Source organism: Pollachius pollachius, assembly GCF_949987615.1.
Source record: "Pollachius pollachius genome assembly, chromosome: 2".
Classification (NCBI taxonomy): domain Eukaryota; kingdom Metazoa; phylum Chordata; class Actinopteri; order Gadiformes; family Gadidae; genus Pollachius; species Pollachius pollachius.
In genome coordinates, this window is record NC_136935.1 from 47,318,451 (window position 1) to 47,328,579 (window position 10,129).

Below are 10,129 nucleotides of genomic sequence, written 5' to 3' on the forward strand. Positions count from 1 at the left end.
TAAATATAAGCATTGTCCATTGATCATTGGACGACAAAGCGTTGCTCCGTGATTGGTTGGTCATAGTCCGATTGTAATATTGTTATATTAATTTTTAGGTAAGAAGGCTAGATGTGATTAAGGATATTATATTGACCCTACTCGTGTTATAATTTAGAGTATATTTAACTAATCTCCTTACACCACACATGATTATTGTAAAAATAGAGAAAAGGGCGTATCGGTAAACACGTCGATGAGGTCACCCCTGGCTCTGGTCTTGTCCCATACTGGTACACCAGCCACTGATGTAAACATTGTATGGAAGAAGGTTATTGTCTTGAAGTGGAAAAAAAAAATAGTCGAGGCAAACCTGTTTCAAGTATGGATACCCACACACACACACACACACACCGATTACTAATATGGGATGCTGATCAAGTAGATTTAAATATAAAAATGAAGAAAACCGAGATGTTACAAACTTTTCTTGTAGAGACAGTCTTCTTATTTTAATGCACATTGACTACCATTTGCTTGGCGTCATGACCCTTTTTAAACTGATGTAGTACAACCAGACATGGATTAACTGTAGGTCAAAATCGAATCACTTAGAAGTAAATGTGTTTATTATAATTAAAATTTGGGCCCATACTGTCCCCTGGTGGCAGAAGACAATACTAAAATGTACCGGTCGGTCTAAACCATAATCTCGAGGTCAGGTATTCATACATACAGTGAATAAGCAATTCGTGTCATATACGTAGAGATGTAAAGAAAAAAGAGAAAATGGACATTTAAAATACATATTTATTGTGAGAGGTTTCAGGTGGGTATGATTACAGCTCAGCAATGGGCTTGTGTGGCCAGTATGGGTACTTGACCTTGTCCAACTTGGTCTCAGGGAAAGTATCATTGAGATCCTCGACAGTCATTTGGTCGAAGGGAATCATGTTGGTTAACTTGGCCAGCTGAGGGGAAAAAGCAAGCATATGGACACATTCATACACAGTTGTTTACCTTTATAATTGGTGGTCAGGTGACCAGGGTATTCACATCCTTAGACATGATTGTACATTTCAAGGCTGAATTTATGGGTGCGATTTACAATCTTACCTGTGCCTCATACTGAGCAATGCGGGCCTTGGATTCTTCAACGTAGGCCAATGCATTCTTGTTCTATTAAGATAGAAATATAAAGCTTATCATTTCAGATGGCCAACTGGGCAACCACAAAGAAAACCTTAAAACATCCGTAGTCCTTAGCCAAATATTCAATATTAGTTTGCTAGTTCGGAATTCAAATGATTCGTTTAACCTTAAAAAAAAAGGTTATTAAGCCTGCATATTTGCAAACCGCAAGTGAGGTTACAATTCATCAGAATATCCCAGTGATAAAATACAAAAATATATGTAAAGGTGCGAGCCATCCCTCAGCCCAAGAATGCTTTACGTCAACGCTTTGGTCGAGATAACGAAAACAAGATGTCCTGTCCATGCATGCGATAGCCAGATATTCGTCGTCACTTTTGTATTCCGATTTCAGAACATTAATCGAAAATTTCGGTAGCCCTTAGAAACTTGTTTTCCAGCGTTAGAATCTGCAAGACCCACAGAGACCAAATTAACTAACTGGTTATAATAATAATACTATTTACTAAATGTTCTAGGGTTCTCCCAAGGATTTTGTTTTCGATGACGGCAGTCTCACTAGTCCGCTCTGGCCAAAGAAATAGGAGGAATGTGGTGGCCAAGCGCTGCCGGAAAGCTCTACCTTCTAATAATAATAATGCGTAGGTAATTTAATAAACATCAATACAAAAAGGTAGCTATGTTTTTTTCCTTTGTGCCGATCCATCACCCACAATTACACAGAAATTAAAAACCCAATTCCGCAGCAGCGGTCTCTGCCAGCTCAGATTTAGGCAGCCCTTTTATAATTGTTTTATCTTTCAGAAATCCTAACAAATATGAGAAGCCTGAAATTATCTATTTCGCTTGACCAACGGCAGGTTTTCATCTGAACCACTTTACTACAGCTTTTTCAGCTGTAGAACTCTTGACTAGGGATTTGGGTAAAATGTAGAGACTGGCATGAGAGAAGCACTTAATTACCGTATGCAGTATTACCATAATAGGAAGAAAACAGGTTGTCATGTACCATCCAATGTTTAGGTTTAGCTACGGCAATATCTCAATTATCTTTATAGAAATGGATTATCCAGGGATTAATTTAATTTATTAATAATTTAACAGTTTTGGGAAGGCAATTTAAGATTAAACAGATTCTAGTTAGGCTGGCTTGTCACATGACATCAATGCCATACATAAAACAAGTACTAGAGCTTCTAAAGTGTAGACAGGACCAAAGCCACTGTCCCACAAGGGATGATCATTGGAAGCCTGTCTTTCTGAACTATGTTGGTTTGCACTGGTGAATCCGTGATCCGCTGCATTGATACAGACTGGCAACATTCATTAGGGTTGGACTTACAGACTCTGCTTCCTGTGCATTGATTACACTGGTCTGGGTGTCCGCAGCCTCAGGGATCTGCAGAGCCTTGAACTGTGGGGATGAAGGAAGACATTGTCGTATGATTGAGTAATGATGTACCATGAAACATCACATACACGGTTGAAACAAATACATAATAGAGTTAATAGTAAACCCTGCCCCCAGTTCACCTTCTTCTCAAACTCATCCACCATGCCGGCCTTGGCCACGGCAGTCTTGTAGTAGCTCCAGTCAATGACGACAGGGGTCGGTGGCAGAGAAGTTAGCCTAGTTGAAGATGCATGAACAATAATGTGAAGTCTGCATTTACTCACTATTTGCGGGATTATCTTTAAATTGAAGTATGACACAGTCAACTCTTCAGTGTATATTCAAGTCACAAGACTATTTGTCCAAGTTGGTCGGTGAATCACTTTACTCAAAACGATAATAAAAAAACGCCGACAGCTACTTATTTAATGTAGCTTGTGAAATAAAAGTGGTCCTCGAAAGTTTCATCGGCACTCACTTGGCAGAGATGGCATCGCTGCGCGTCTTCAGAGCGTTGAACATGCTCCTCTGGTTGGCTGGGATGCGCTCGGCGAACGACACCCAGTCGATGGCTTTGAGGGCTACTCTGCGACCTGCCATTGTGATCTATCGAAACAAGACGGAAATAATTGACATGCAGTTCGTCACTGTGGATTGGCATCACAAGGATTACCGTTTCGTTCTCTTTGGCATTGACGTAAGGGTCACTCAAACATGTGCAAACATCGCATCAATAACTTTACACATGTTGTGACTGGTTGAAGTTATTGCCGATCCGGCCGGGGTTATGGGTGTGCGGCATTAAGACTCAACAGCCCACCAGACAGGACAGAATTTCAACCAAATGACAGATCAGTTTGGTAAGTGAGTAACCTTTCTGACAGCTAGGACGGCAACGTAATATAGAGCACTAGCATTGAGGCTAGCTAGCTGGCAGTCTGTAACCAGCCAAGGTCAGAATACATTCTGCCCTTCGTGTCTGAGAGTGAATGTGAAATGGAGGAAACCTATATGTTTTGCATAGCATACACGTGCAGACATGGATTATCAACAAATAACCCAATTTAAAGACACATTCGCTGAATAGTACTTTAACCAACCGCTGCCTCTTCAAATGTCTTACCTCGAAGCGATAGAGTCTTCTGCGAAACTGCGCAACTGCGGAAGTCACTTTTCTTCATTCAGAAGGGTAAGGGCGTAAGCCAGGTACCGCCCCCACTGGTGACCACCATGTATGATTTATGATAATAACTGTAGATTAGGCCAGATACTGGGATTTTTTGGTGACAGTCATGTATTAAAAATAATAATTATATCTGTAAAGTAAGACAGAGATTGCCTTTTATCGGGGACAGTCATCTATAAATAATAATAATAATAATAATAACGGTAGAGTAAGCTGATACTGCCCCCTATGGGTGACCGTCATATATGAATTATAATTATCACGGCAGAGTAAGCCTGATGCTGCCCCCTATAGGTGACCATCATGTACGGCAGAGTAAACCGGATACTGCCCCCTGTGGGTGACCGTCATGTATGAATTATAATAACAACGGTCACGTCAGGGGCGCAGCGTTCCTTTCACTTTACATGCGTAGGGGCGCTTAAGCGCAAAGATAAAATAACATAGAAATGGAGAAGGAGATTTAGAAATAGATTACTTTTTTATTTTATTACAATTGTTGCACGTTTAATTAAGAATAATGTCACACTCTTTCTTTGCATATAGGTCGACATACATGTAATCTAGCAAGCGAGAAGACCTAAATCGTACATATTATAATTAAATGTGTAACAGTTTATGTAGCTTTAAAGCTAATACCAAAAAATGTATAGACCTATGGCAGTATATTTATGTAATGAATATTAAGATGAGGCGAATAGACCTAGCCTAGGCTTGTTTGTGCGAATAAACTTTCCCCGTCATAACTATATCGACTCCTGAAGTAAACCTGCTATGTATGTATTCAATAGGTATAATAAAACTAAAAATACAATTCAATAAAAATATACCATCTGACAAAGATACAGGACAATAATGTAGGCCTAAAAATTAGCATTACTCAGGGAAACCCTTAATAACATAAATAATTAAAAAATAGGACTATGTCTTGACGCACTAATGTAAAGTAGCCTAATTGTCCAAGAATAAGCCTCACACCACACGTTTAGTTTTAACTCAGCTCCGTTTCAATGGACAATCGCATAACTCAGGTTTATAAATAAGTAAGAAAACTCATTCACACATTTCAATTGTTTATTTTTTGAAAAACATTTTTAAAATCAGTTTAACAAGCAACTGAGGATTGTTTTAATAAGGAATGTATGTACACAGTACAAATACAGAGATATTCAATAAATACCATTTTTATTCGTGTTTCCCAAGCAATGTCAGAGGGCTTACAAACACACAAACACTTATTTACAAACCGAAACTTTTAGAAAAAAGTAGGCTACTTCAAATATCTTCCCCATCAAGGCAACGTTGTGATAGTAAGAAATTATGATTCTAAATATGCTTTCTAAAAAATATATATTTCATTTATTATTATTATTTTCTATAAATTTGGCAGACAGATTATTTCATTAAAAAAAATACTGTCTGCACGGGACACAGTCCCGAAACTAAGGCTGTTGAAAACTGAATTTCTTCCGTAGGCCAGTCAATGTGTTAGGATAAAGCTGATGGTCGCCTGTTCTATTAAGCACATTGGTCATAAGGCACTAAGTCCATGTAAGTACTTTTCTGTTGCTGGTATATGCCTACTAGGCCTAATTTACAGTTGATTATTACATTAATGTAATACATTGAGATTTAACATACATCATGAGTAGCAATTTGGAATGTTGTAAGGCCCAATACGTTTTCGGTTCCAATTGTAGGATTATATTTAAGGCATGTAGGCCTTGGTGGAAATAACCTGAGAACTATGTTTCAATCAATTAAGGCCCGTGTATCCATAATTTAACACATTTGGCCTAACCGAAATATAATTGGATGGAGCAGATTTCGTTTGGTTATTTGACAGATTTTCTACACTCTAGTTTCAGAAATGCATCCCAACTGCCATCCGCAAGGTAAATGCAAACATCCAAAAACATTTATATACGGTCGTGTATTTCCACCATCAATAAACCCTTTGGTAGACAATTTAAGACAAGTAGTACATCCCATAAGTGACCGGTCCACCGAATAGTCCCGGGACGGGAAGGGTGGGCCGCTGGAACGCGTTGGAGTGTCCGTACATCGATGGAGAGCCGAGATGCGCTCCGAGGGGAAAGGGGAGCGCAAACGCAGGCAGGACGGGCTTGGAGGCCAATTTATACTTTTCCAACTCGGCCTCCTGCAGTCTTTTGGCTTTTGCCCTTCTGTTCTGGAACCAGATCTTCACCTGGGTCTCCGTCAAGTTAAGTGAGTTGGAGAACTCGGCTCTTTCCGCGATGGACAGATACTGTTTCTGGCGGAACTTGCGCTCCAGCGCCAGCAGCTGCGAGGTAGTGAAGGGGGTTCGAGGTTTTCGGTTGTTTTTGTGCTTCCTTAAAGCGCACGTAGATGGGCTGGCGCTTCCTACAGACAGCAAAGAAATCAAACAGGTTAGTACAAACAGACACCCACTTTAACATAACATTTAGTGTAATATGTATCTCTCTCTCTCTCTCTCTCTCTCTCTCTCTCTCTCTCTCTCTCTCTTTCTCTCTCTCTCTATGTATGTATGTATTTATATATATATATATATATATATATATATATATATAAAGATAGATATAGAGTATAGTTATAGATACAGATATATATGGCACTACATGATGTAGGCCTATATCTATACATTCAGCAACAGCAACTTTGCTCCCTGTCAGTAATTGTTTGTGGTGAGATGGGAAAAACGGACACCAATAATTTGAATTACCTCAATCAAAAACTAAGTATAGAGTCCATCAGGAATATTAAGAGGAATATCAGGAATACTACTCTTCTGTAGCCCTATAAACCAACGCATCACAAACACACACGCACACGCACACGAACACACACACACACACACACACACACACACACACACACACACACACACACACACACACACACACACACACACACACACACACACACACACACACACACACACACACACACAGCGATCGTTCTCATGAGCACTACCGGAGCATCCATGCGTCTCACCAACAACAACATAAGATCCTGGGTAACTGAGAAGGATGTAGGATGGATGGTCCTGGTAAAACTTACGCGGAGGAGTCGGGAAGGAGGACCCGTGGAACCAAGTGCTCTGGTCTTTCTCACCAAACGGCGGACAATCATCGCTGAGCGGACTACTGGACGCGTTCTGTGAACCCTCTCCAGAAACTTTCCTCTCGGCGTAAAAAGTCCTCGGAGAAAACTGCGGGCTCTGCCCCGCCACGGGTCTGGCCGGGACTAGACTCAGGTCTGGAGGGGTGTAAGAAGTCCGACTGGTCGTGGTCGTTTTAGAAATCAACGATTCAACACTAAAGGGAAGACTGGTCCGCTGGGTTTTGTATCCTTTGTCAGTGGTCATGTCTTTGGGTTGGAAGTCATCTCCCTCCGTGTCCGTGGTCTCCTCTTTATGTGGCGCTGGTTTGGTGGCTCGGGACGGCGAGCCCTGGGTAGGATTCATCATCAGACAAGGGAACGTGGGGCCATGCACCTCCAAGGGGCCAAGGTACAGCGGAATGGAGTCGGCGAGTGCGTGTGTAGTGTCCAATGTGTTTGCGCGCTGTCAGAAAGTTACCCAATACCTTTACGCACGGGATGGGAGTCGTCTATAACAGGGCAGTCACTGCTCCCTTCCCCCGAGCCGACCAATCGGTGGACTTCGTGACGTCCTGACAAGCGTTTGGATTGGCCCACCGACTCCGAGGGGGGACATGAAGAGGCCTTTTGAAAGGAATGAGAAGTTAATCATACAGACCCCATGCGGCGCGGGGGTATTGATGGCTCACGGGGTTTTGTCTCCGCTTAACACAAAGTAGACCAATTTTAACGCAATTAAGCAGTGGGGAGGACTATTTACATCCAAAAAGTAGGGGCGCCTTTAGACCTTTCTGTAACATAATCGCAACTAAGTAAGTAAAAAAAAAGAGTGAACAAAAGAACGACCCGCTATCAGAGAAACATTCGTGGTTAACTTAAAAATCCAAAGCGCGTCTTTTACACATCTCTTCCAAAACTGATAAGCAAAAAAAAATGGTAGCATGTACATCAGATGAAAATACCCGATCACTTCATGACCTTTCGTAAAAACAAAAAAATCCTTTAAAAAAACGCTCAATAACACCTAAAAATATCTAAAAAGAAATAAATAAAAAATTGAAACAAAGCGTGAGATAAACAATGCAGAAAATAAATTGATTAGGCATGACTGTTGGTCACAGCATTATGGCCGATTCAAGACCTGTCACCAGCCTTTTTATGGACCACAATGGACTCCGCGGAGAAACAACGGGCGTGTTTCTGGGTCCAGGTCAAAGTGTTTAATAAGCCAGACGAGTGGTGTTGTGGAAGGCGCCAGGCGCTGGGATCAAACAGGAGATACCTCAGAGGAGGAGGAGGAGAGGCGACGCGCAACTCCACTTCATCAATTGTCCTCGGAGTATTTCATAGTCCACTGCGTGCTATGCCGAGAAGAAAAGACCTTCTGACGCTTCATTTTTCCACTTTTTTAGAAGCCGTTAAGGTGCACTCGTTGATTTTTTTGGAGAGACCGTGAACGACGAAAAATAGCAACGCATAAGTCACAAAATATTTTTATGGTAGACCTATATATATATATATATATATATATATATATACATATAACCATGCCCATTTGGATCCCAGGAGCCCTTATTTTCATTTTTTCAGTGTTAGTTTATAAAAATGACTTGCTCATATTAAACTGAAGTTGCATGTTTATTTGGTGACCTCGTGGCAGATTTATTCATTTACATTGTATTAGTTTGCCAACTATTATGGGCTGTTTCAAATGACTTGTGCCACGTGACTATAATAAATCACTTCCCAAAGGCCAGCCGAAAGAAAACAATTAAGGTCCGTTTACCAAATGAGTAAACAGAAGCTCGCTTAAAATTATGACTTTTCTTTCTCTCTTTTCTTCTTTCTCTCTCTCCTTCTTTCCCTATTTCTTTTTAATTTCTTGTTTTATTTCATCTTTCTTTCTTTCTTTCTGTCTTTCTTTCTTTCTATCTTCCTTTCTTTCTCTTCTCCATGCTTTCCTCCCTACTTGCTGTTTAAATCCCTGTGGTGCTAACAGTAATTTACCAGACCATAAAGTGGGTTGACCATTTGACTTGAGAAAAGCCCGACAGTGAGCCCTCTCCTTCATTTCCTATCTGAAAAGCTACCCCTTTCTCTCTCCCCTCTCTCTCTCTCTCTCTCTTCCCCTCCCTCCCCTGTCTCTCTCTGTCCCTCTCTCTCTCTCTCTCTCTCTCTCTCTCTCCCTCTCTCTCTCTCTCGCTCTCTCTCTCTCTCTCCCGCTCTCTCTCTCTCTCTCTCTCTCTCTCTCTCTCTCTCTCTCTCTCTCTCTCTCTCTCTCTCTCTCTCTCTCTCTCGCCCTCTCTCTGCTGACACACCAGGGGCCTCTTGTGACCCAGCTGGTTTGGTTTAGATCACAGCAGCCATGTACCCTGTGCTCTATCTAATCTGCACGGTGTCGTGCGAGACGGGGATGAGAGTCAAACTGTATAGCACGCATATTCATACGGAGATCATGTGATACACACTAACACACGCACACACACACACACACACACACACTCTCACACACACACACACTCAGAGATAAATCCACCCCTTGAGTACTGCATTTAACCACCCCCTCCGTCGGTTTGTCCAGTGTATTTCATTTTGGACGCCCCCTAGCCTGACCCTCAAGACATTTCTTTAACAGCATGCAGGCGAGTGAACTGTGTCAGAAGTCGTTACCAAGTTTGAAAGCAGATCTGTCCTTCAAGGCCGGACTGGGCCCAACGGGAAGCACTTTCCCCTCTGCTGGGACCAGTAATGAAAACGTTTCTTTTTCGTGTGTATGCATGGGGCCATGTCCAATACTCTCATTGCTTGGATGAAACCACTCAGACGCTCACTCGAGTGCTAGTGCCAGGCTTTGGCACGTCAAACCATACGTAAGAAAGCCAGGCAGGGTTATTCCTAATGTGCTTTTTTTCTTTCATGTCAACTTGCTTGACATTTGACCCGTTTCTACTTAACCAGAGACTCAGGATTTCACGGGGATTCCTTGCCTTTTCCCATCTTTCTCCAGGTCTATGGATCAGGGTCTCAAAGAATCCAAAAAGGGATCAGATCTTTTGTGATCCCTTAACAGCAGTCGGTTCTGATGTTGTAGGGGCTGAGAGCATCACTGTGTGCATCCACTGATGGACATTCACACCTCTGGTATGTACAGACAGTTGGTTCAGATGTAGTTGGAGCCAGGAGCATCCCTTTGTTCATCAACAGACAAACCCTCAGAGCTCCGCTGTGTGCGGACATAGAAGCAAGCGCCGTCCCACCAGCAACAATGTGCCGTGTTCCCCGCTGTAGCAAAAGTCCTCCGACAAACAGAGCGG

General features: G+C 41.9%; 2 protein-coding genes across 2 annotated transcripts; both read right to left on the minus strand.

Moving 5' to 3' along the window:
* Positions 1 to 771: 771 nt before the first annotated feature.
* LOC307071066 (ATP synthase subunit d, mitochondrial-like) lies at positions 772 to 3,683 on the minus strand. The gene is made up of 6 exons (XM_079729934.1): positions 3,648 to 3,683; positions 3,003 to 3,130; positions 2,665 to 2,761; positions 2,474 to 2,545; positions 1,096 to 1,158; positions 772 to 950 (listed from the first exon to the last, which is right to left on the minus strand). The coding sequence occupies exons 2-6, from the start codon at positions 3,122 to 3,124 to the stop codon at positions 819 to 821; spliced, it is 486 nt and encodes a 161-aa protein (XP_079586060.1). The 5' UTR covers positions 3,125 to 3,130; positions 3,648 to 3,683; the 3' UTR covers positions 772 to 818.
* Positions 3,684 to 5,679: 1,996 nt separating this feature from the next.
* Positions 5,680 to 7,182, minus strand: msx1b (muscle segment homeobox 1b; the record flags this gene model as incomplete). The annotated part of the gene is made up of 2 exons (XM_079759021.1): positions 5,680 to 6,095; positions 6,774 to 7,182. The coding sequence occupies 2 exons, from the start codon at positions 7,180 to 7,182 to the stop codon at positions 5,680 to 5,682; spliced, it is 825 nt and encodes a 274-aa protein (XP_079615147.1).
* Positions 7,183 to 10,129: the final 2,947 nt, after the last annotated feature.